Source organism: Protomyctophum bolini (assembly GCF_963924005.1).
Source record: "Protomyctophum bolini genome assembly, chromosome: 11".
Taxonomy (NCBI): domain Eukaryota; kingdom Metazoa; phylum Chordata; class Actinopteri; order Myctophiformes; family Myctophidae; genus Protomyctophum; species Protomyctophum bolini.
In genome coordinates, this window is record NC_137872.1 from 26,352,805 (window position 1) to 26,380,461 (window position 27,657).

Consider the following 27,657-nt stretch of genomic DNA (forward strand, 5'->3'; position numbering starts at 1 on the left):
GTTCTTGTTTTAATTCCCTGTGGGATTTAAGACGTACGGTGTCACATGACAGTGGAAAATGGCCCTATTATGTAACAACATGTCGGCAGCAGTCAGTGCGCTCCTATAGCAGTCATCTCATCGTACGATTCCACGCCGTGGTGTGACGCTGCGTGTAGCGGCGAAGGAGGCGTTGGCCCCGGTTGGCCCAAACGGTGCTTCTCTGCTGCGAGGCGTCACTTTTTATTGCACACAAACTAACCGGCTGCCCTGCACGCACGCACGCACGGACGGACGGCTCGACGCACGGACAGGGGGGGGCATATACATTCAGTAGGTATATAGGCTTGACACATAGCCTTTCCATCCAAAAACGCGAGCAATCCCATTGCTGTTGTTTTTTGTTTGTTGTTTTGTTTTTCTGTAATAGGGTTGTACCGCATAGATAGAATCTTTTTTGGATATTTTTTTGCCGTTGTTTGCCTTGCACGCACAAAAATGATCAAAAACGGACACCACCAACACCAAGGGAACGGTAACACAGCACCACCGGCCGGGGGGAAAGACGCAGGGACTGTCCCCAGCGCTGCAGCCTGCAGCCCGGAGAAGAGACGGAGAAGCATCCGGGTGTGGTGCGATGGCTGGTGAGTTCAAGTTGATGGCATTCTAATAACCGTAATATGAATATGATGATGATTATGCTGCTGCAACATTAAGCCATGTATTTATCTCAGCATCATATTAGCGAGCATGTTTGATTCAATGACTCAAGGCAAGCCCACATCCATAGGCCTAATACTGAACACTGTACTGTAGTAGCCTAGTCTATTTGAGAGCTGACTGACATAAATGATGACAGCCTATAGCTGGTTTCTTGTGCATGTTGTATGTATGCATTACATTATTGCATTATGTATAGTATACGTTGCATACGCGCGCGCATGCAGAGAGAGACTAGAGGGCATTATTTTACATAACATCACCACCAGCACGCCATGCAGCGGCAGCCAGAAAGTTTCAATGGGCTCCTATAGGACTCACAGCCTACAGTGAGTGTAGACAAGACAACTTGTTCTCTTCCACGGGAACAAGTAAATGGAATCGTGACACACTAATCGCACGAATCTGCACATGGAGTCCCTTTCAATGTGATTCACTGCCAGTGCCACCACATGGAGTCTAGACACCTGTGTCAATGGGGCTCAATTTCATCAGGTTACCTTGCCCACACAGCACCACGTGACTGTCACTTAACCACTTGGTTGACCCGACTGAAGTACCCCAGGGATCTAGGGTCTCTTGTGGGGAAAGCTATTGTAGAAAATAGCAGATCTACAAGATGCGTTGTGAGCTTTGTTGATCTCCTATTTTCTGTGAAAGCTTTCCCTACAATACGGATACTGGGGTTTAAGTGGTTAAAGGCAATAAGTTAAGGCAGAAGATATGTATTTTGTCAAATGATCAAAATGCCAAATTTCTGACATTAGTAAGCAACTGGCTGCTATGCACAATTAAAAAAAAGGTTCATTTGAATATGACATCTTTGTCATTTAGGTTCTTCTGGCTGTATTTATCTACGTAAAATCCTGCAAATGATTTATAGGCCTATAGTGGATAACATGCAGGTTACACATTGATGGAGGCCAGCTTTATGGCAGAGTTCTGTTTACACTTGCATCATGCCATGTATCTATATCTGTGATACTAAGGTATCAGGTGAAATTAACCTTTAGATTGTTAATGTGAACTATGGCTGGACAAGATCAAATATTAAGACATTTCTGACCAAATACCTCGAGACCAAATACCTCAATATAATATTTTTCTTTTTGACGATTTCCGAAAGTATAAAATAAATCGTAAGTGATTAAAACCAGGACAAGACAACAGACATATGCCATCAAATCCCAGATGGTATCTAGTCGTCGCATATCTACAATCTTGATATCATATCTATCTACTGTATGTTGCCCAGCCCCGATGTGGCGGGAGGGCTGTGAGTATGTCATGTACAGTACAAATCCTGCACCGATCTCCATGAAGCACCGCTGATACATTTGATGACAACACACTAATCCTTCTAACGATAAACATACATATGCCGACATGATATAACATGCAACATATGCCAACATGATGTAACAGCAAGCTGATGGAGAAGACATTTCCACTGACTCTGCATAAACGGTACTTGCCGTGCCTGTGGAGCCAGTAATGGCTATTCAAGGCACAGAATGAAACATGTGCGCCAACATTCCTTTGGTCCTGAGACGCAGTACGTGCACTGCCTGGGATCGGGATGATGTTTCTATAACAATATGTTCCAGCACTCACACATCCCACAGTACATTGCACACATGGGTCAGGCAAGTTCATTTGTTGCTGAACATAATTTGAACATTTCATTGGTTCTCAAATGTTTGCCATGTAATGGTTCATTTGGAACCAACTCAAGGAACCCTGAGGGTCCACTTTGAGAACCACTGGCATTTTAAAGCACTGTTCCATTCAAGTAATGTAAGGAAAATAAAAGTAATGAAATAATAATAGGTATATTCATATAGGCCTATTCAAATCAAGATATTTGTATATATTTAAAAAATCAAACTGCATGGCTATGTGAAGCAACTGAACTTCCTGTGAGAATATGGACAGTAAAGAACAATAAAGAACAAGAAATGAACAATTTTATCATTAATAACTCAATATATAAATCCATATGGATACCATCAATAAAATCAATATGACAAATCTACTACACTACTCCAGCGACTTTTGCACTGCGTGCGTGCGTGTAATATGTGAATATATATCGGTATGCACACATACTGTAAGTACAAGTATGCGATATACAGTACAGTACCACAGTTATCATTGCTCTGTTGAAGCTTGCCCAGTAACCCGCAGGTGATGGATTGTCCATGTGGAAAGGCTACAGTGAACTATGTGAGTGGCTTTGTGTCACTCTGCCAACTCACACAATAACAATAACAACAGCAGCAGCAGCAGCAACAACAAAGTCAGAATGAGTGAGAACACATAGTAACTATTCCTACACACTGAGTACATGTGTAGGCTGTAGGTAACATCATTTTTTATGTTCATATAGTAAAAAGTCAAAACTCAGGTCAAGCCTTTCAGCTAACTACATAGAGACAGGATTACAGAATTAGTTGCAGTCAGCATTGCATTGCAAATTGAAATGAAACAAGTAATGGCAAGTCATGGAAATGGTAATCACATTCGATTCATTTATAACTATATAGGTTATATGATTATATACTGTGCAGGTTCTGGAGTTGAGTAGGTTCATAGATTATGTTATTCAAACACACACGGGAAGATGTACATTTATACCTACTTATTTTTGTTGAAAAGTAAAGGCTCTGAAAGTAATCATTGCTATAGTGTTAGTTCAGTAAGAGGGGTCTACTCATCTCTCCAACTCTTCAATAAACAGAAAATAAATATTGTGGTGGGTCATCTATCTAAGGTCGTCTGCTGTAAGGCCAATTCTGACATTAGTAAGCAACTGCTATGCACAAAAAGCTCATTTTGCATTCTGACATCTTTTGTCATTTAGGTTCTTCTGGCTGTATTTATTTACATAGAATCCTCCAAATGATTTATTGGTGTAGTGGTGGTTATACATTGATGAAGGCCAGGTTTATGGTGGAGTTCTATTTACACTTGAATGCCATAATGTATCTGAGTGAACCTGTAGTATTGAAAGAAAATGAAACATAATATTGGTTAAAATATGGTTGAATATTTAACCCCGAAACGTAGTGTATGGAAAATACATTATGTTTAGTGTAGTTAAACCATGGTCATTCATTTTCTGTTGACAAGGTTTTATCATAGGGGGAGCTGTGGGGGAAAAGCATGTTAGCACTATTGCTAACATGCAATAGATCCAGGAAGTGAGGTACCAGGAACAGTTATAAAAGTACAGGAAGTGAGGCAGCAGTGGGTTCCATTTTAGGTATCAAAAAGTGTTTGGTGGTAATTTGTAAAAGAGACTCTTTGGGGCCAATGCTAAACCATAATCAGAAATTGATAAACCACATAGTAGTGGGGCCTGGAAACCTTCTGGAATCAATCAATACAGTTTGGATACAGTATAAAGAATTACTGACGCAGGTACAGGACCTTTATTTCTTTTAGTTCTTTAATATAACTCAGACATACAGTACAAGTTTATGGTTCTGATTGTTATACATTTTAGTTTTTCTTCATTAGTGTTTGGCTTTTGTGCCTTCGTTGATAGCAGCAAAGGTCGTCATGAACGGTAATAGGTACTGCGCCTGGACCTTTAGATCAGCAGACGTCCCTCTTCATCATTTCTTGTTTATTGTATCCTGTATGAGTTTACTAAAGGAGTGGAGAGATGGGGAGACCTGTTACTGAACACTCACTAGCAATGAGCTCTATTGGAATGTAGAACTGTTTAACACAATGTATTCTTTAAAATAAATGTCACTTAGTTTACACCTTTCATTTTGGGCAATTGTTGTTGTTGTTTGTTTGTTTGTTTTGTTTATTTTTTCAGAGGTGATGCTTTCCATTGTCAAGGTTATTTGAGGAGAATCAAATCATCAAATCTAGCTTTATTTATAGCACAACATTTACAACAATCGAAATTGACCAAAGTGCTAGAATAGAAGGCATGAAAAGAACAAGGCCTGTGCAACAACATGGTCACATCACAGGACATGCACAGATAAAAATATAATGAAACAAGCTAGAAGACTATTGACTCAAACCATAATTATTAAAAGCTAGAGTAAATAAATGGTTTTTGAGGATATATTTAAAAACCCCAATAGTCTGAGCACTTCTAATGGGAGGGTAGGCTGTTCCAGAGCCTATAGGGGCAGCAGCAGAAAAGGCACCGTCACCCCTGTTTTGTTTTTACCTCCAAGAGCAACTTGTCAGCAAACATCAGAGCCCTGACTGGGGTATAAGGTTCCAAAAGTTCAGCCCATGTGAAGATTTAAAAAACGAATAAGAGGACCTCTCACATTTATCACCAGCTGTAAGCGCCTGAGTGCGGACTGCTCAATACCTCCTGTATGGCGAGAGTTGCAATAATTAAGGCAAGAGAATATGAAGGCATGAATAGTCCATTGTTGTCACATCTTGGACACCCTTACACTGCTCTGCACTATGATGACTCATCTCAGTCATCTCAGAAACCATGTTAAATTGGAACATCCACTTTGGATGCACATGACTCATGCTGTGTAGTTGTTGCACATGAAGATGCACTGTGTGTGGCACGAGATTTTTTTTTCATTTCATTTTATTTCGCACATGGTGTATCACAATACAGTACAAATCATAATAGATAACAATTCATATGTCTTACATAATTCATTTGTCTTTCATACCTATCTGATACCTATTTCACACAGTCAAATACTCAAGTGTTCATTTATCCATTTATTATGCAATGAACCTAGTCCATCAGAATGGAAGTAATAAGGAAACTTTTACCTCTTAAATCTTGATTTAAACTTCCTCACATTTTGATTTATTTTCTTAAAAAAACAGTGCATTTTCTTCACATATAAAATAAATGAGGATATTTACAGATTCACAGAACCCCCCATATTAGTCGCCCTCCTTTTTTCCTTCTACGCCAAATCTTTTTGCCGAAAATAGCAGATCTACAAGCTCATAACGTGTCACATTGTAATGCGTCGTGCACATGTAGATCTGCTATTTTTCTGAATGTTTGCCTATTATGGCGAGCCCAGAATAGGGCACCAGACGCAGGTGTGTTGGACACTACAGTGACAAATGAATCAACCATGAACAAACAAAAATTCCACACTGCTCTTGCTCAGCTGCACCGTTTAAAAAAAAATCAAATCAACATGACGTTTCTGTCCCTCTGGACCTTCATCAAGAGTCAGCAGCAACTTCATCAGCAGTGAGGATTTTACTTAACGGCAAACTTTTCTCCTGGGCAGAAACTGGGCTCATCACAGAGAGAGAGAGAGAGAGAGAGAAGAGGAATTCTCTGAATCTGCGTTGCTCGAAGACCAGGATTAACGGGGGCTTTCTCTGGGAGAATTCCAGCCGTTTAGGTGCGGCCCGGCCTCGCTGTGGTTTAATGGAATGTTTGCGGAATATTTGGGATGCCACGATATTAACCGGTGGGCTAGCTCGCAAAGAGCCCCAGTGTCAACACAGCTCATGTCATTAACCCCATCTAACCCCTGTGGGCCACACCTGCCAGCAGTGGTGGAAAAAGTACGCACATTCAGTTTTTACTCAAGTAAAAGTATCAATACTGCCAATGCAGAAATACTCTTGTTTCTCTTGAATTCAAAATGTACTTGAGTAAAAGTACAAAAGTATTGGCATCAAAATGTGCTTAAAGTAACGAAAGTAAAAAGTACTCATTATGCAGAAATCTTACATTTCATGTTTTAAAAATGTATAAAATCATTTGAAGTAGATCTGCTATTTTCAAATAGCCTAGACAACGTGACGTCTATATAGGGCTGAAGTGGTTAAGTTTTGTAATATTATTTTAAATCTACAAAGTAACTAGTAACTAAAATTGTCCAATGGAGTAAAGGTACTATATTTGCCTCTGGGATGTACAAGTAAATGTATTAGAAATACTCACGTAAAGTTAAAAAAATAATAAAGTAGTATACAGTACCTGAGTAGTGAGTACATGTACTTAGTTACTTTCCATAGTGAACGTTGTGCTGGACCATGCTCACCATGTTCTTATTGACATTCTGCAGCGTCAGCACAATGATAATAAAGGCCTAATTGTTCCAAGGAGGAGGCAGCCCTCGTCTTTCTCGCCCGGCGGTAACGTCACGTTATTAAAATGGGTGGGGACAGTTAATCCAAGTAATCGATATATAAAATATATATAATTATATCGTTAAGCGATTTTAAATACAAATAGTACAATTTGTGCAGAGGGGTGGGGAGGCAGATCTAGAAGCTATAACGACGATTTGCGTCACTAGGCCAATCATTTGATGACTGGTAGAGTTTCTGGTAGGAGACTGAAATGAGTCTCCGATTCCTATTGACCAATGACCCGGACATCAAATTATTGGCCAATAAATGCGACAAAAAAAATCTCCATTAATTCAAAGCTTCATGGCGTGAACTACACCTTTAAGTGGTTAATCATCCATCCGCATCTTCAACCGCTTATCTGTTGTCGGGTCGCGGGAGCAACAGCTCCACCAGAGAGCTGCAGACATTCCTCTCCATAGCAACATTAGTAACTTCCTCCTGGGGGATCCCGAGGCGTTTCAAGGCCAGTGAGTCGATGTAATCTCGCCATCTGCGCCTTGGTCTGCCCCGGGGTCTCCTCCCAGTGGGACGTGCATGGAGGACCTCCCTAGGGAGACACTCGAGAGGCATCCTAACCAGATGACCGAACCACCTAAGCTGGCTCTTTTCCAGGCAAAGTCGTTAATCAGATATATCAATTTAAATTATAAGAAATCATTTTTTTGTGTTTATTTGTTGATATACAGTACTATATATAGTCTATATATAAATATTACTCAATTAAATGAAAGAAGATATCAATAGAATAATAATCACTATGTGCACCCCTAGTTGTTTGTGTAGTCATCCCTGTCACCGCCAGTCTCCCTGTCCCCAACGAGGCATGTACTCTGCTGTTGTTTTTACTCCTGTGACACAGCTGGGCTAACAAGGTTAAAGTTCATCTGCCATCATCATCCGGGCCTCGAGTAAAGTCCACTTCCAGTTCATGTAACAGTGCAGACATGCACTTGTCCTGTTCTTTATTGACTCATTCTAGGGTCACCTGAGACGATGCAAACATACTGTGAGTTAAACCAGTCGATATCAGATACAAACACAATTAAATAATGATATATTTAAATATTTATTGTCCGACATGGTGTTGATTTAAGTGTGTAACGTCATAGCAGCACTAGTAGACAGACATTGAAATAGTTCCTGTTCAAATCTCGAATAATTGTAAACAGTATAGTTCTTTACTTTCCATACATTATTACTTAAGCCATTACTGGTATAATGTGTGTGTGTCTCCGTGCTGTACACTCTGGCTGTCAACGAACAGCAGTCCTCTTGCAGGTATTATTGTCACGGAGCCCAGCTGGCTCTGTTTGGGTGTCTGTTAACAAACGAGTTAATTTTTTATTAGTCACCTGTGATCCGGGTGTGATGATCCATCCCTGCACAAAAAAAAGAAAGAAAAAAAAGACAACAGAAATACAATCACTTCACCCTCTCAGCGTTCCTGGGTTACTCAAGGGCAGATGCTGCTGACTGGCTGCCTCCTCCCAACAAGTCTTATGTAAACAGGGCTTCTCAAAGTGGGGCCCGCCTGGGGGACACCAAGGGGTCCTTCAGAGGGTTCCAGGTGGTCCCCTGCAAAACGGGCAACCGTTTAAAACACTTGCAGGCATTCGAAATTAGCCGATCTACAAGCTCATACTTGAAATATATAATGTACAGTATGCTGTCTGATGACGTTACTCGGGCCGGCTGCAAGATTAAATTATTTTTGAGGGGGCAAAAAAAATAATCATATTGCGTTGTTAAATCAAGCAGGCAGTGTCAGTTCTATGACTCAGGTGGTCCTATGCAAGATTAGAATGATAGCGCTGCCCCTCCAGGGGCAGGGGCTCCAGATTTTTTTTTTAATGAAAATGCTTCAATCTGGTGCACTTAAAAATGAAGAGGCTAAATCTATAAAGAACTACACACATCATATTAGATTATTATCATCTTTACTGTGCTATTATTGCCATTTGCCAACATCAGCAGTAGGCGACAAAACAAAACATCGGATAGGGCAGGGGTGGGAAACTTTGATGATGGAGAGGGCCACTATATATTTCAAACTCACTCCAGAGGGCCACAATGCATATAGTCAAAAATAGCTGATCTACAAACTCAAAACGTTTCGCAGTGCGATGCATTTTGATCTGCTTTTTTGGTATTTTTTTTTAATTGGAATCCTGCATTATTTTCACCTATTTTTTTTTTATTGGAATCCGGAAAAGTAATCTTGTTTTATTTTATTTCAAATACATTTATATGTTATGTTAACTTTATGATTATGAACTGAAATGCAAATATTGGACATAAAAAAAAGACTAGTACTAGTCATTAAGCTACTAATATAGTAGCTTAAAGTAGTGAAGTAATTATAGCGCGTCCTGTTTGGAATTGCAATTGGAACAGCTGAAATCAATAACATATCAGTATTCTGATATTAACCTGCAGACCACAACTGCGTCTGTGCTCAAAGAATGCATTCTTCAGCGTGTCCACAATAGTCCACAGCCCACTTTGTCACTCTATCTGATCCACTGCATCAATAGCACACCTCCCCCCAATGGCAGACAATCATGTCAGACACATACATTCAGTAGATCCGAATTGACATATGTTAAATTCCTGTGCCTCAGGAATGTCGTACTTCCTGTTCTTTCCAGATGGGAGATGGCCATGACGCATGTTCTTCTCAATGTGCTCTATAAATAACTTGATTTGATTTTAAATGACTCCTCGTCACCTCCAAATGCCGTTGGTGCATTTTCCATCAATTACACACCCCATGAAGCCTGGAAGGAATTCATGGATTATTTGCCTCATTCCTAAAACAATAATTTGGGGGTCATCGGTCAATGGGTCCCCCCAGGTACCTCCTACCGACCGGGTTAACAGTGCCGGAGATTAGCTGTTCACAGACGGACAGACGGAGTGCAAAATATACTCTCTCCCCATGCCTTCGGCCTGGTGGAGACGATAATGGTTTATCATATCTTTTAGGACCTACTGGAAGACATAATAATAATAATAATGGTTTATCCCATCTTCTAGTTCAAACTGGAAGGAATCTTGGTTCACTCATGGGCGATTCATTCGGGCCACTGTGTGAATGTGTGTACAGTGATTCCAGCCACGGCAAGGCCTACACAGATGCACAGATATGATTAACATGCCCCGGAGCTGACAGCATCAGTGCATTATCATACCGTTCTGGCCGCGCACAAGGTCCTGGTGGCAATCTGTTTCTTATCTGTTCCTTATTGATTTGTAGAGGATGCTACAGTATGCTATTCTTGTTCCGCACACCACTGTGAAAATCCCGGGTAGTTTTCTTAAATGCAATTGGGGAATTTTACAACTCTATGTCATTGTCCAGCTAATCACACAGGTCCTACATACCACTGAGCAGTTGGAGGTTCTGTGCCTTGCTCCAGGGTGTTGAGGGCGGTGAGTGGTGAGAAGTGGTCATTCACTTCCTGCTCGTCCAGTGGGCTGAGTGGTTCGTCTTGGGGAGATTGTGGAATAGTTGTCTGGCTATGCGAGACTAGTGATGGAGTGCCAGTGGTGATTAGTGGTCATTCACTTCCTGCTCGTCCAGTGGGCTGAGTGGTTCGTCTTGGGGAGATTGTGGAATAGTTGTCTGGCTATGCGAGACTAGTGAGGGAGTGCCAGTGGTGATTAGTGGTCATTCACTTCCTGCTCGTCCGTCCGGTGGATCAAGCCGGTAACCACAGGTGCGTTCATCTCACCTATGGCCCCGGTTTAGTTTGAACATGTAGAGGCAATTGTTAATGGTCTTGTTCTCCAGATTGACAGGATACACATTTATCTGCTGTGACATGAAATCACACATTTCGCAGCATTAATTTTGTAGTAATAATGCTGAAAACATCACGTCACTCCTGACAATGCGTTGTTCCGACATGCCGGAACAATGACCTAAACGCAAGCATGGTCCGTGCTTGCAGTTATAGGGTTTTGGGTAGGGTGTCGGTCTAATGACAGTCGGACCAATAGTATAGGAAACTTGGAACTACCCGTTTTATTTGGTACAAATTATTTAGCTTACAGATGTATTATTTCAGTTAATTTTGTGTTCCAGCTAAATGCATTTATTTAAAATGAAATGGAATAAAATGCCACCAACCTGCAAGAAATGCTTGGACAATGGACTGCGTAAGATTCACTACCTGAGGCTGGTACCTCAGTGGATTTTTGGAGTTTTATTGATGTTGACAATAGCTACACTTATGGTGTGCATCCTGATCTTGGTGCTATCTTGCCTGTACATTAGACATCACTGTGTGCAGACACAACAAATACCAGATGAGTATCCTGCAGCCTGTGATCATAGAGGGGCTAATGACCATCTGTCTGCTATCCCTACGCTACATAATATAGGTGACAGTGAAAACACATTTGTCTGTCGAGGTTGTGATCAAATTCATATTTTATTCAACATACTTTATTTCTTATTCTGTCGATTACTAAATAATTAAATAACTGGGAAGAGCATTATTATAATATATTATAACATATTTTTTCATCGATTGAATCGGGTAGTATGATATAACCTTGTGCCTATTTTATACATTGTCTTACAACAGTGTTGCACAGAAATAGAAAAAAAAATGTGGATCTACAAGGTCATGATTATTATTTTAAAAATGATTTAAATCGATTTGTTCTATTGTGCCTGCACCTGTTTGGAGTACAGTATTAGGGCTACTTACTAGAGCAGTGGTTTTCAACCCTTTTCAAGATTTTGTCCACAACTCCATGCTGTATTGTGGTACCATAGGAGAGACAACAAGCAAATGTTGATAAAAACAACACCTTCTCTAATTGTGTAGACATAATTTAAATCTTGAGAGCGTCCATTTAGTTTTATTTTACCCTCTCAAGAGTTAAAGATCCATAAGAGTTTGTGCTGCCAGAGGGATGTGGGGGGGAAAAATATATGTAAATTGTTGAAAATACTTGTGTAATACAAAGAAAATGAATAAACATATGTTTAAAAAAAAAAAAAAAGATCCATAAGAGACCACCTGGAACCCCCTCAAGGACTACTGGTGGTACCCGAACCAGTGGTTGAAAACCTCTGCACTAGAGGGTAAGAGAGCTTGCGTTGTATCACAGGAAAAACCAGAGTTAAGTTAAGCGTGTATCTTCTCCTTGTCTCTTCCTCAGCTATGACATGGTCCATTATGGCCACTCCAACCAGCTGCGACAGGCCAAGGCTATGGGAGATTACCTCATCGTTGGAGTACACACAGACAGTAAGGTTCCACCGCTTCAACAGTGTTGACATTTTGACCACTGAGCCAATGAAAGGAGAAGGGGTCTCAGGGGGTCCGTGACCCCTAGAGGTGCTCTGAGATAATGCGGGGGGGGGGGGGGATCTTTGTGTGATAGGAACTATATTTTAGGGTCGCTGCAACAGCACGCTCGTTGCTACGTGCTAAGTTGTCAGCCAAACTGCACCTCTTTCCAGAATGTTTGGTTTTCTTCATAAAACACCCAAAACCTGCTAAATATTTGTTGTGTTCTTAGTACTGGGTGAACATTGATACTTTAGCATCATGGGATTAACATTGGTATGCAGCTTGTTGGCAGTGGCTTAACCTTTGCTTTTTTGAAATATCCAAGAAGACAATTAATGTTTTATGCAAGATGCTTCTCATCATCATGTACTGTATGCTTGTGTTATCTTATCCCTGTATTCTGTGTGATATCATGCAACAGCAAAGCTTGTTGTTGTCCTGTAATCTATCTTTTCACAGATTTAATTTATAATTCGCCACGACTGAGTTCAGTCATTTTGATAAGACTAAAGACTAGTATTAGAATGAGTCGAACTAGAATATTAAATCTGTGAAAAGCTAGATTACAGGACAACAACAAGCTTTGCTGTTCATGATATCACACAGAATACAGGGATAAGATAACACAATGCACGAAAAAGGGCATAGTAGTCTTTTTCTTAGAGACTGGCCCATTATCATGTCAGTGAAGGAAAGGTTGCTGTTGTTCTTTGTTCAATTATATGTGAGGATCCCATTGTTTGTCGTAAGCCACAGCAACAGTTGCTCTTCGCTAACGTTAAGCCTGATTCATACTTAGTTGTGCGCCAGTGTTGTACACTGAAAATAGACGATATACAAGAGAGTTTTGCTGCGCCACATTGAGGGCTTGTATATCGGGTATTTTCGGTGCACGACAGACACCCGCAAGCAACACGTATAGGTCAGCCTACTTTGATGTACCATGCAGAAAGGGAATCCAACAGCACACTAAACCGTTAAGAGGCAGGTCCAGTGGATCACAGCATCACAGAACCGAGACACATCAGCAGACTGGAGCATGGATGAATACATTACTTTTTTATTTATGTTAAAGTAAAGAAGAGACCGACATTACGATGCCACGTGCATCTCCATTCATGATGCTGGTGAAGATGCACTTGACGTCAGTCACTTGTTTACGGAGGACCTTTGAGAATAAAAGGGCATTTTGTCGTCCGCGATGCTCCGGAGCTTTTTTCTTTTTGTCCACTTTGGTACACCGTGTTTGTGTCACAGTGTCCGAATACCCCAGTGTGCCATGATAGAGTGGGACAGATTGGTGGGCCAGCATCCCTGGGTCCCTCTCTGTGCTACCGTCACGAGAGCAACCCTCTGGAGCTCAGAACACACAGCTGGTGCCTGCCTGCTGATTATTGGACCGAAACAGAACAAACAAGGGCTGGTGTGATGGGGAGTTTAAGGTTGGAACACGAGTGGGTGAGTTCAGAGGAATCTGGGATAGTGATGGAGGCAACAGGCTAGGGGATCCAAAGGTCAATCGAAGGACCTTTTGAGGTAATGACAGGGTTCCCACACATTTTATAAACTTTTACCCAACTTTAACAACATTTGTTGTATACCCCATTTCCATCACTTTATTGAAGTAGTTTAAAATAGGAAGGCCTATAGCGAGCTCGTCAATCTGCTGTCTTCAGCAAAAGCTTTCCCAGCATTACGGATGCTACTGGTTTAAGTAGGCCCTTTAATCGCAGGTCTACTTCTGACCTCAGCGGTCTACTTCTGTCTCTCTGTTGCTCATCAACGTATAGGCACAATACGAGCACTTTGTGAACTGACCCTTGCTTGCACACTCCTCCAAGTGTGCCCTGGTGTGGTCACTCCTCCAAGTGTGCCCTGAATGTGCCACATTCTTCAGATTCAAATCATTCACGATCTTCAATGTATTCGCAGACAATCAGGACGAGGATCACATTCACCTCTTCCCACAGTGCAGTTCTCATGAAACACTACAGTAACTAACTATCCACTCCTTCTGTTCTGACGTGAACCCTACAGCAGTGGGTTTCAAACAGGGCAAGGCACACAAATGGTCCAAAAGTCCAAATCTGAAGGCACACCTGCATTCATAGCGGAAATAGCCAATTTACAAGCTCACAATGAGTTAACCTTTTGAGGTACTCCTTCGGATGTCAAGTACATTCTACTCCTTCGGACAAGTACATTTCCCATTCAATTATCCGGGCACAAAAGTCACTTGTCTGAATAAATGTCACATCATTTTTCACAAACATGGGCGTCCGATCGTCTGAATCCTGTTTTTTACTTTAATCACGTTTCGTGATTAGGATTCTGTTGATGACTCTTTATCTCATGGGGTGAGAGTGTATGTTTAGCCTCATCTTTAAGACAACAGTTGTTGTCATGTTGTTGTCCATTTAATCTTATTTCCCTTTGGTACAACGGACAATCTGGAGTGGGTGACAGCTGATAGTGGAATTAATACACACGCAAATATTGATATGACTTGATATATCACTGGGTGACAGGGCAGTCCTGGGCACCAGATACAAGAATATTTACAAGGTCTTTTTTAACATAGTAATAAGATGTGAACATAAAATATGAAACAATAAATCATAATTAAGAAAATAGCCATCAACTGCTTTGGTGAATACATGTTGGAATATTAGATGAATATTCTCATTTTACAAGTTAATAGCCCTAGAATGTCTGATATTTTACAAACATCTTACATACATGTATTCCAAATACACGTGTGCGGATAGGATCGATTTATGGCTGTGTATTTGGAATACATTAAAAAAATGTATGTAAGATCACAGACATTCTACGGCTATCACCAATATTGGAAAGGTGATTATGAGGAAAGCCAGACAATAATGCCAGACAATATTGTTGTCTGATAGGAGCATCTCAGAAAATATGAAACAAAGAGTACAATTTTAATACACGGAAAGATTGTGCAGAAAGATTTTTTATTTGTCCCGGACAACAGGACAAGCCTTAATGTCTAGCCCTGCTTATAGTACATTAACAGATAATTCATGACCTTTTGTATAGTGGTAGTGGTCACTGGTAGGTATATATGGTTGTCACAGCCTTGGCAAGGCACACCGTTTGGTTTGGGAACCACTGCCCTGGAGTGACCTTGGGAGCACAACACCCTGTACTCTCTCTCTCAAGAAGACATCATCACACTGTACTCTGTACACTGTAATCCTTTCTTAATTTTCTGCACACGCGGCTCTTTGTCTCTGATCTAGGCATCGCATGCTTCTAAGAAAAGGTTATTGCACAGGTGTCTTGAGCAGGAGTGAGATGAGTAAGGTTTTACAATCCATTTTTATCTCAAGCACCTGCCCTTTTTTTTTGTTGATCAAAACCAATATCCACCGTAGGCCTGGTTTATAATAGTTATGCACCAAAAATACATTTCTAAAAACTCTACTACAACTTCTATTTTTAGTGTACAAACACTGGAGAGCAGATAAGTATAAAATAGGCTACCCTTTAGAGGCATTCTTGTGTTCACTTGCTTGATCAAAAGTCACTATTAGAGGACGTTTCTTTCAATGTCCTCTCTTTGATCAAACAATCCATTGTCTCTGCAGACAGAATAAAGCGGAATAAAGACAAAATGTATTAACTGGCTGCCTAGGTCATCATCAAATTATTCCACTCACGTTATTACTTCATTTGTTCCCATGAGAAAAATACAAATTAACAATCCTTATTCCTTAATCTTTCAGTTTCATTTTACTGGCTAATTTGGTGACTGTCTTAACCACAAATATTTTTCATCGGATAAAATACATTCAACATATTGATAGTTTAAACAATGTGCATTGTATAAAGGTTAAGGTTAAAGTTAATATTTTTGGATTATATTCATCAGTTCTACAGCGAACATAATTGTTTGACAGACGATTTCAATTAGTGAATTGGAAATAATTAAACTACAGTAGGCCTATGTATTTATTCTTGTGAATGGTATAGCTTTGTCTTATCAATTTGGTATTGGACGAGAAAAGGGAATGTTGATGGTCTCACTGGAAAAGTAGATCTGCTCTGGCTTTCTTGACCTCCTGTAAAATATGTGATCTTTGGCTCTGGTAATGCTCCTCTTGAGACTGTGTGACATGGTTGATCTCATGAGACCACAGAATCAGTCCTATCTCACAAACGTTCAAATGTTTAACCCATCGGTGCTGGCAGAGTCTAAGCATGGATGCATGTGTTGCATGCTTCATAAGGTCTTCTCAGTGTTCAGGGCTGTTTTTAAAATGCCAATACAGTAGGGAGAGAGTATGGTCCACCTTCCATCCGCTTGCCCTCTATCCATCCCGGAACACGTCAATGGAGAGTGCCTAGTACAGTACGTTCAGCAGAGATGTTGACTTGGACAAGTTTGGAATGAAGAAAATGTAACACTGTACAATTTACATTAAGCCCGCCCATTAACTGCACAAGGTTCTTATATTCTGTCTGTGCTGTATGATGTCCTGCGTAATTGTGTGCCTCATGGACCTCAGAGCTTACATACAGTAGTACTGTAGCAGGTTTTCACCAGCCCCACATCCAACATTCAGACACACAGCCATTTGTTTGAGTTGGAGAGCTTTGTTGTTCAGGCCTTCATTGAACATCATTCCATAACCAGCCAGCCTGCATGGTCACCTTTGATAACAAGCCATTTGAAGTAGGGCACAATTCCGAATTGTGGTGGAGAGGTATGCACTTTGTTTCCACACATCTAAATTTGGCTGCTATTAAAGGAGCCACACATTATTAAATGGGCACAAGTTTCTAGGCATTGTTGCAGATATGCAAACTGCTGGCACTCGCTAACCTTCTTCCTTGTTAACCCATTACGACCTGAGGCCGATTCTACAAATGGCTTCTAAATCGGTAGTTTGCACACTTCTATAATTTAATTATGACACGGATGCTTTCCTGGTAAAACAAATCTTACGATGTTTGTTAGGTCCCAATCTGTGATTTGTGAAAAGGCTTGAAAGGAACCCTATAGTGTTCTGTTTCCCAAAAGATTAGCACAATATGTAGAATTATGATGTTTAGCATTTGTGTAACCTATGTGTCGCTGTTCCGAAACTGCAGGTTGAGGCTTTAATCCCTGCGCTTGCTCCCGTAGGTGAAATCGCAGAGCACAAGGGCCCGCCGGTCTTCACTCAGGAAGAGCGGTACAAGATGGTACGCGCCATCAAGTGGGTGGACGAGATCGTGGAAGGAGCTCCCTACGTCACCACCCTGGGGACCCTGGACAAGTACAACAGTGACTTCTGTGTGCACGGAGGTAGAGCTGCTCATTCCAGCCAGATATTTATCGAGAATAATAATAATATATATATCTTAACACGCAAAGACAAATCACACATTCTGGGTCATGTGGTTATATGTGGCAGAGCTCAGGATACAGTGTGACGTCGTCATATTATGTAATTTCAGATGATATAACGCTAACTGTGGATGGAAAGGACACGTATGAAGAGGTTAAGAAGGCGGGACGATACAGGTGAGTACACAGATGTGATGAATATGATGATGTCACTGCACAAATTTATATAAATTTGACCCCCCCATCTGAACAGGTTTTGGGATCCCCAGAAGAGAATATTTCTCAAACACTTTAAAGTTAAATGTTAAGCTATTTCTGAGAACCACTGTTGTAAATCCCTAAATCTAAAGAGTTTATTTTTTTAAACGTACGTTTTGCTATATACAAAAATATGTAGCTAAAATCTAAAATTACACAGATGCTTTCCCGCTCTTAGTGGGCCACGATCATTATCATCATACATCAGCCAAAAATCACCACATTCTGTGTTACAAACACCTACACACAAAGCTGTGCATAGGAGGGGCTAGCGACCCTCGAAAAAAGATCTCTTTGTACATCGATCGAACCAATTAGATTTCTCTAATTAATTGTTGCGCATCTAATGTTCTGTTCTTCCAGGGAGTGTAAGAGAACACAGGGGGTGTCGACCACAGACCTGGTGGGCAGGATGCTGCTCATGACCAAAGCACACCACAGCAACATAGTGAGTAGAACAGTCTTTATTGTCAACACAGCAACATAGTGAGTAGAACAGTCTTTATTGTCACCACAGCAACATAGTGAGTAGAACAGTTTTTATTCTCACCACAGCAACATAGTGAGTAGAACAGTTTTTATTCTCACCACAGCAACATAGTGAGTAGAACAGTCTTTATTGTCACCACAGCAACATAGTGAGTAGAACAGTCTCTATTCTCACCACAGCAACATAGCGAGTAGAACAGTCTCTATTCTCACCACAGCAACATAGTGAGTAGAACAGTTTTTATTCTCACCACAGCAACATAGTGAGTAGAACAGTCTTTATTGTCACCACTCACCCCTGTAAGAGCATTAAGTCTGCTAACCCAGTGTTTCTCAAAAGGACCCCCAAATTTAATTATTGTATTTGGCCCCCAGATCCCTGTCTGAAAATGTTTTGTGCCAGGGACCCCCATCCCAGAACATTTATGTTTTATAAAATTTACCAAACAAACGTCGACATAAATTATATATTTTCAGAAATAGCAGCTGTACAAGCTTGTAGATCTGCTATTTTTTAATAGCCATACAAAGTGATTAAAATGATTATGATGTTATAATGTTTTATTCATTACGTTTGCTGAGGACCTCCTGGAACCCTGGGGGTCCCCAAACCACACTTTGAGAACCAATGTCCTAACCTTACACTCTCATCTCACCTCTTCAGGGTAGCCCAGACTACCAGCAGCACACGGACAACTTTGGAAAGGTAGGCATCTTGTCTGTCAAAACATTCTTCCTATTACACTTTAACCATGATGAATGGGCTGTCAATGGGAAGTTGCACCTATTAAAAAACCGGAATGTCAATGTTTTTTGGAATGTTACTTGCCACTACTGTTGGAGCAGCCGTAAACTAAACAGGTTCATCTCGATTTTCTGGGCATCTTTGTAATGTTAGTGTTAGTAAAAAGCAGGTAAAAGAGTAACGTTTGACTTGAGGCTGACTAACATCAGTCACTCTACCGTTCACTGTAGTAGAAGAGGTGTGCCTGGTGAGGGTTTAAACCCCGCAGCTATGGCGAGTCCGCCTACAGGAAATACTTAAGCTGCGACCATGAGACCCGTTTCTGAATTCGTCTTTAGAGCACCGAAGTCTGACATCTCTGCCGCTAGAGGGCGGGTTTTCTCTCGAAAATCCCATAGGGGAATCTTAGATCGTGTCATATTAGAGCTGTGTTCCAGAAATAAACAAATCAGCAGGGTGATTTTAATCATAAGGATATGAAGCATCAACTGATGGTGAAAAAGTACAAATGTTTTTCTCTCCAAACACAGACGTTATCAAATGTAACTCAATATCATAAACAACACACATACCTAACAAAATCGCCAGGGTGTTCTATTTTGTTTTTGGAACAAAAAATATATGACACGATCTAAGATTTGGGATTTTCAAGCGAAAAAAGAACACCATGAGTCATGACCCAGCAGTAGTGGAAGTGACTAAGGTAGTATATCTTGTCCCATCCTTTGGGAGTGACATCTTGTCCCCATCCTTTGGGAGTGACATCTTGTCCCATCCTTTGGGAGTGACATCAGGACTAAGGTAGTATATCTTGTCCCATCCTTTGGGAGTGACATCAGGACTAAGGTAGTATATCTTGTCCCGTCCTTATCCTCCTCTACACCAAATCTCTTGGATAGAAATAGACGATTTAAAATCTCGCAACGCGTCGCAACACGATACATTGTGAGCTTGCAGATTTTATTTCCGCCGGATGTTTTTGCTTATTTTTTGCCCACCCAGACTAAGGACGGACTCTAGGGTTCATGTCAAAGTCATTGTAATTCTGCCCACTTGATTTACTCACAAACTCTAAACCAGGGTCTATTTATTTAGGGACCAAATCCTTGCCTCTTTAGCCAGTCTGTTACCCAAAGTTTCCTAAGTTGTCCTCTGGGCCAGATGCCACCGTTTCCAAACAAAGGCCTTTACTGTGGGCCCAGTGCAGAATCATGCTGCGGGACTGGCGAGGAAACAATGAATGCCAACCCTGTTCCCGGATGGGGAAACTAAACACGCCGTGAGTCCTTACGGTGGCAAAAGAAAAGAGCACTGTTTTTAGGTTGTCCTTCACTCTTCTGACTGGAAGGGTAATGATGTGAATGTAGAAGGCACAGCAGAAATGCACATCTTTGGATGAATGGGCCAGTGATGTTTCTGTGTCTTGACATTTGTTCAATGTGCTTTTCATGCCACTCGAGGGCGCTAGTGCAGCATGAGCATTCAGTGTTCCATAGACATTAAACTGTGCAACACATATGGATCCACTGGATCATAAAATCGGTGCCATATTAGTAGGGGACATTTGCTATAATAACTCTACTGCAAGAAATAGTTGTATAGGTAAAGGTATAGGTTAAAAATTTGACATTTGTAACAACTAACAACCCAAACCCACTTTTGAATCGATTGCGAATACAGACAGCAAGTTATGATGATTTGAATGGAATGTGGATAGACCTACCTCCGCATTGAGGCATGGCTCCAATGAACGGCAGCAGCCAATGCTGTATCTACGTGTCTAATTACCTATATTATCTATGGCATCCTCTGTTCAATGCACTACACAGTGTTTGAGAGCACATCTTGTCTTGACTGCTTCTTCTCAGTACTTATTTACTTGTGTCTGTGAATCCAGAAAGGCCACAGTCCGTGGACAGGGGTGTCCCAGTTCCTGCAGACCTCCCAGAAGATCATCCAGTTCGCCTCGGGCCAGGAGCCTCAGCCTGAAGACACCATCATCTACGTGGGGGGAGCCTTTGACCTCTTCCGTATCCTGATGAGCATACTGTATATGACCTTCCTGACTAAAATTACTATATGACCATACTGTACAGTATGCTTCCTGTAGGCTTATAGGCTAACCTATAGGCTTCTTGACTGAAATAACTATGACCTATAGGCTTCCTGACAAAAATTACTATATTATTTGGACATGAGGTTTCCACCTGACAGAGACAGTACATTCTTGTCTATATTGACATGTCCAAAAGGTTGAAATGGTTAGTGCAGATACAGATGTTGTCAAAAAATTAAAATAAATATCTGATATATCGACCAGGCCGATATACCTATATATATAAGTTCATATCTAAGTGGCTATCTAAGTGCTAGTCAAATGTTTGCCCTGCAGGAGTGAGGACTTTTAAATCAATTCTAGAAATCTAATGTTCAAGTTCATGACTGGATGTACCTGCAAATTGCATCATTGTAGCGCTCTCAAGCCCTGTAATGAACTGTTAACTCTATAGAGGGTATGCGTGTGACATCATCATACCCGTAAAAAAGAAAAAGAAAAAAAGAAAACAACTTTCTGGCCTTGACAGTCCATGCATCCAAACAGAAAACTCCTATATGATTGCATTAAACGGCATTAAACAACGTTAAACTCACTTTGCTACTCGATTTATACCCTCTATACATGCAGACAGTTGTGTGTTCTGTTTTCTATTGGAGGGCATACGACAATCATTCCCTGCACGACATGCACACGTATAGGCTAAATAGGCTGTACGCTTGGCACGTGGTCAATGGATGAAATGGTTAGCAGACACTATACGCTTTTCCCCGGAAATCTCTGCACGGCATACTACGTATATACTGTAGCGTAACACGGTAGAACCACACCACTGCAACCAGACTAAAAGGCTGCACTGGCTAAAATGCCTGTGTGTCCTGCCTGTGGGTTATATTTTGCATCTTTAATGGTTTCAGTGCCTGTCGTGTTTCTGAAACTGTAGTGATCCTTGACCAGTCTCCTCGCAGACATTGGCCATGTGGATTTCCTGGAGGCAGTGTATAAGCTGTCAGATAAGCCATATATTATTGTGGGGTTGCACTTTGATCAGGTACAGTTCTACTATCTTTTTTTATGGTTACAAATGTATGAGATATAGCTACATGTATACTGTACATTTCGTTGAGGCTTATGAACTGGTTTCATACTGTGATTTGACGTTACTTTATTTCAGGAGGTGAATCGCTACAAAGGGAAGAATTACCCCATCATGAATGTCCATGAGAGGACGCTCAGTGTGCTGGCTTGTCGGGTGAGTTCTTTCCTATGTAGGGCCATAGTTGGCATATATGAAAAGATGAAGAAAGGAAACAATAAAGAGCGAAATTCGCTAAACATGTAAATGTTTAGCACTGCAATAACAACAATAACAAACAGTTATTTTCTTATGTGTTTCTTTCTCAGTATGTTTCTGAAGTGGTTATCGGGGCACCCTTTTCAGTCACAAAAGATTTGCTGGACCATTTCAAGGTAAGGTAAATACCCCGGCTACAGTTTCCACCTTAAACACGAGAACAACAGAACAATCTCATTTCAAAATAAATTTCACTCACTAAAAACTGCCTATGTATGTGCGGCTTTCAATTTACAGGTGGATCTAGTGTGCCATGGGAAGACGGAGATATATCCTGACAAGGATGGCTCTGATCCATATAATGTAAGATCTATTATTTCACCTTTAACCTTTCCATTGAGCATTTTCACAAGTGTCGTCACAAGTGCAAACGAGGTTGATTTGTTCCTAACCAGGAGCCCAGGAGGAGAGGGATTCTGCGTACTGTGGACAGTAGCAACAGTCTCACTACGGACGCCATCGTCCAGAGGATCATCAAAAACAGGTACCAGGAGGAAGGAACCTTCTAGTCCACCGGTTCTCAAATGCCCATTTTCCTTGTTCTAGATTCTTGGAACCTTGGTGCTTTCACGGAACCGGTGGCCATTTTATTTGGTCCCAGTTCTGTTTGGGTTCTGTACTAATTAATTTTCAGTGGAAACAACCCCGGTGGAAAATGGACCTGAGACACCTTTTCCACCGGTTGGTTCCCAATGGGAACCGGTTCAGTTCTTTTTGGGTTTCTTAGTCCATGAGCCAGAGCTCCAAATATGGAACGTTAATTATGAATTGAGTGGGCAAAACTGTACCTTCATTATATTGTTTATAGGATCAATATAAGTAAATAGATATATGATAACCCTTCCACAGTAGTAGCTTTTTCATATTTTAAATGTTTTTCATATTTTCCTATATAATGCCTAATTTGCATAATTCACATTTTAAATGTTGTAATACAATAAATCATTTGTGGTTTTGCACACTCAAATCATAATTATTGTTCCAATTTTGGAGCTCGATCTGGCTCATGGACTAAGAACCAAAAAGAACTGAACCGGTTCCCAAAAGGGGGTCTGTGTCCTTACATGATTGAGAATGAGAACCACTGTTCTAGTAGTCAACATAGACAGTAGGGGGCAGCAGTGGACCAAATTACATTACATTCCCTGTACATCCTTTAGTCATTTAGATGACTGCTTGCTTACATTGTATATTTATGGATGACTCAGGTTGCTCTTTGAAGAAAGGAATCAGAAGAAGGAGGCCAAAGAGATGGCTGTGATCCAGGCCATGAAGAGACGAGAGGAGGAGAAGATGAAAGAACGAGCCCAGGCCGTGCTGTAGGAGAAAGATAGGCTCCGTTCCGCTCCATGAATGAACCACTGACCAGCCCCCCCGTGTACATGCAGCCCAGATGAACAAACACTACTTCCACATGCTCTCTCTCTACTCTACCCACAGCAGTCCTTAAACCGCTACACTTGTGGGACTCTCTGCCGGAGAATGATCACAAGATTTGGCGGGGATATTCTGTTTTATTTATTTTATCTCCAAATATGCCACATTATGCAATTTACCTTTCATTTCAACGAGGAGTCATTAGACAGATCAAAAACTAATGGAATACTGGGTTGGAAAGTATCATGAATAAAAAGAATGAACATCTGCTCCAATGTAATTTAATGAGCCAAGGCTCTTTTTGAGTGAAAAACCTTTGAACCGATGTAGAGCCTTGGCTCGAAACGGTGTCATTAAATTATTGGAGCAGATGAGCGGGATCATTCTTTTTATTCAACAGATCACCCATGCATACACATACGTACTGTACATCCCACTGGCGGCCCTCACTGCTAGGTTACAGTCGAGGCCATAGAAAGCCAAAGAACAGATGGAATCATCATGTCAGTAACTTAACTTCTTTTCTGCCTTCAAGATGATGGAATTAATTTTATGGGCATTTATTTTTTATTATTATTATTATTCCTATTATGGAATTTGGGATAGGATGTGGGCGAGCAGATCACCTGTGATGTTGGTCAGAGCTTGGTTATTGTTCCATTTGTGAATGAATGGCGGGTAGATTATTTAAAATATAAGTGGAATATGAAATACGACTGGCTGTCATGGGATGATAGATGACCATCAACAAACCTTTGATGATAGCTGACCATCAACAAACCTTTGATGATAGCTGACCATCAACAAACCTTTGATGATAGCTGACCATCAACAACCAGGGGGCTGTTGCTGCTTTTATGCCCGACACTGGGCTCAGTCCCCCTCAATAATCTGACCTTCTGACCTTTGTATATAGTGTATGTAGTTTGTATCTATTATTAAATTAATAACAGGCTCTGTGGAAGATGCTGAAGCCAACGGAGAACCGGGAGTGAGACGCTCTCCTTCCTCCCCTTGGAAGCATTCCAATCGGCTGACCGGGAGTGAGACGCTCTCCTTCCTCCCCTTGGAAGCATTCCAATCGGCTGACCGGGAGTGAGACGCTCTCCTTCCTCCCCTTGGAAGCTTTCCAATCGGCTGACCGGGAGTGAGACGCTCTCCTTCCTCCCCTTGGAAGCATTCCAATCGGCTGACCGGGAGTGAGACGCTCTCCTTCCTCCCCTTGGAAGCATTCCAATCGGATGACCGGGAGTGAGACGCTCTCCTTCCTCCCCTTGGAAGCATTCCAATCGGCTGACCGGGAGTGAGACGCTCTCCTTCCTCCCCTTGGAAGCATTCCAATCGGCTGACCGGGAGTGAGACGCTCTCCTTCCTCCCCTTGGAAGCATTCCAATCGGCTGATTTGCTTTAGGAGAAGCAGTGGGCATTAATTGCATTTTTATCCGATATATAATTGTTTGAAACACATGGTCGTGTCTTGATTATATAAGAGCCGGTGTTATTTCTGAGGTGTGCTCGACCCGAGAGTGCCCGGACGGCACCCTGCTGCCTCGGTTACTGCCCTCTGCATTTAAAATGGTGGACCTCAGCCTTTGGAAGTGGAAGACAAACGGAAAGAAAGTATTGGATATTTTGGTGGGCTAACTTTATGGGACCTCATGTACTGTACATACCAGAACCTAAAGCCTGATTCATACATAGATGCGCGATGGTGTCACGCACCGAAAATAGACCTGAGGCCCATTCTACAAATGCCTTCTAAATCTGTAGTTTAAAAATTAGTTTTGCCATTGACTTGAATGGGAATTGGGAATTGTGGGGGGGATGGGGGGGCTAATATGGCATAGACATCCACACAAAGCCACACGTTGGAGTGGTTAGCACCGCTCAGAATATAGATGTACAAGCTTGCAGCGTGGCAGAAACTATATCTGCTGTTTTTGAATAGCCAATGCAAAAATCTAAAATGACACGGATGCGTTCCCAGTTTTAATGGGCTAAAGCTCACAGCCGTGTCAGAACACGACAACACGTTGAGAGTTTGTATGTCAGATATTTATTTTTGGGTGCGCGACACTGGCTCACAGCTACGTATAAACCGGGCTTAACTCCAGAATGCACTGACTGTACGCTGTTCAGAACCATCAGAACTGTTCCGTTTTATAGATAGAACAGTTTTTTAACTCAAAATGCACACTATCAAGATCTGCACATCTGGCCTTTCTGAGTGCAATTGTTTCTTCTTTTTTTAAAGACACACTCCTTATTCTTATTCTATCATAGAAGCACTATTAGAGTTTTAACAAGAATGCTTTTAATGTTAAATTATCTTAACAAGTAGAGGATTTATGAAAGATGCTCGGTGTCGTCGCCTTGATTATAGACCTCTTACTGTCATATTGTCGAAGCCCTGATGACGTTAACCTCTATCCCAAATGAAATGGGATTTAAATAATATATTTTTTGTAGATGTATATTTTGCTGACCACCTCTACATTAACTCTGGTTGGTTTCATATTGTTTAAAAACCATAGTATGTCTATATGTCATGTTGGAATGTATTGAGTGTAGGCTGTAAAATCTATATGTTAATCACAACTCCTAATTGACAAGCACTGTAGATATCGGTTGGCCTACTACAGTATGTTATCATCACTGACAATAATAACAACATTGATCTGAAAAGCTGTGTCGTCTTGTGTTTATGAACTTACTGTAACTCTACGCCTGTAGGTCATAGCAGTGGTGGCCATTTTGTGTTGGCACATATAGAAAACCCATCCACTTTTCCCATGGAGATTTCCGAAAATATTTATATAAATTATTTTAAGCCTAGAACCATGCCATCCGGCACCACTATGCCCTAGCCTAGGTCAGGAGGTCTATTTTACTGTAGGCCCTCATATGAGTCATATAATAATACTGAGGTAATTGTGAAGGTTATGTTAGTAACATTTACAAGGGTAAGGCCTAGTTGGACATAATCCTATTCATCATCAGTAAACACAGTTAATTTGAACTTGAAGGTCAATGACTGCATGCAGTGTCCATTAAAATCAGGGCATTTATGCAGAGCAAACCTGGCTGCTCCCCAACATATTAGGCATGACTTAACAACTTAAACCCTATAGGCCTATTGTATATTGTCTCGGTCGGGTGGAAAACATATACTGTACTGTATGTCTGAAACGGTTACTTTTCAGGATTCAAATTCTAAAGTAACAGATACTACTTTTGATGCTTTTGTGTAATGCTGTAATATAGGTCATCATTCATTTATGAAAAAAGGGGAAAAAATGGAGATAAGAGGTTTCTGCCCAACAGCAACGAAATACTTTGTGCCAGCTAGGGGCCTGTTCTTGGTCCCCTCCTTTTCTCTCTCTCTCTCTCTCTCCCATGCAGGAGACGGGTGTATGGATGGTGTTCTGTGTGAATATATTCATAAAATGTCATATATGACAATGAAAATGCTGGTGTTAATATAAGGTCTATTGCTCAAGCACACCATTATCAGCAGACTGAATTTGCACATGTACTGTAACGCCCAGGATTCAAAACCAGGTCTCCTGCTAGCTCTGGTCCATAGCCTTCTACTGCTTCTACGATTCTGCCCTGCGCAGTAAGGCTATTGGACTTTCCGTTTTAAATCTCAAATTGAAATCAGACCAGCCTCTCCTCTTTGGCGTAAATAAAAAGAACGTTTTTGATACTCGCCAAAACAAAGGCGGGTTGTGTCATTAGAAAGCCTACTTTCCTTAGTGGACGCACTCTGAGCCCCCCACCACACGTATAAACGGTACTTTTTGGCCAGAAAGGGATTTGTTTTCACCAGAGGAAAAATATTCTCTATGAGGCAGTTCTCTGGGCAATATCAGTAGAGGGCGCAGCGGAGTA

At 41.2% G+C, this 27,657-nt stretch overlaps 1 protein-coding gene across 1 annotated transcript; it reads left to right on the forward strand.

The window, feature by feature from the left end:
- The first annotated feature begins 249 nt into the window (after nucleotides 1-249).
- On the forward strand, nucleotides 250-26,409 carry LOC308323884 (ethanolamine-phosphate cytidylyltransferase-like). Its single transcript, XM_080775740.1, has 13 exons — nucleotides 250-623; nucleotides 11,992-12,080; nucleotides 17,281-17,442; nucleotides 17,595-17,661; nucleotides 18,106-18,190; nucleotides 18,896-18,937; nucleotides 20,874-21,006; nucleotides 22,001-22,083; nucleotides 22,207-22,284; nucleotides 22,437-22,502; nucleotides 22,624-22,689; nucleotides 22,782-22,870; nucleotides 23,595-26,409. Exons 1-13 carry the CDS (start codon nucleotides 478-480, stop codon nucleotides 23,707-23,709), a joined length of 1,221 nt encoding a protein of 406 aa, XP_080631866.1. The 5' UTR covers nucleotides 250-477; the 3' UTR covers nucleotides 23,710-26,409.
- Nucleotides 26,410-27,657: the final 1,248 nt, after the last annotated feature.

Bases quoted from the DNA above. Each gene is read 5' to 3' on its own strand.
- LOC308323884 (XM_080775740.1), top strand. From the start codon at position 478: ATGATCAAAAACGGACACCACCAACACCAAGGGAACGGTAACACAGCA. The intron at 22,084-22,206 runs GTACAGTTCTAC...ACTTTATTTCAG, and splicing joins TGGGGTTGCACTTTGATCAG to GAGGTGAATCGCTACAAAGG. The intron at 22,503-22,623 runs GTAAGGTAAATA...TTCAATTTACAG, and splicing joins ATTTGCTGGACCATTTCAAG to GTGGATCTAGTGTGCCATGG.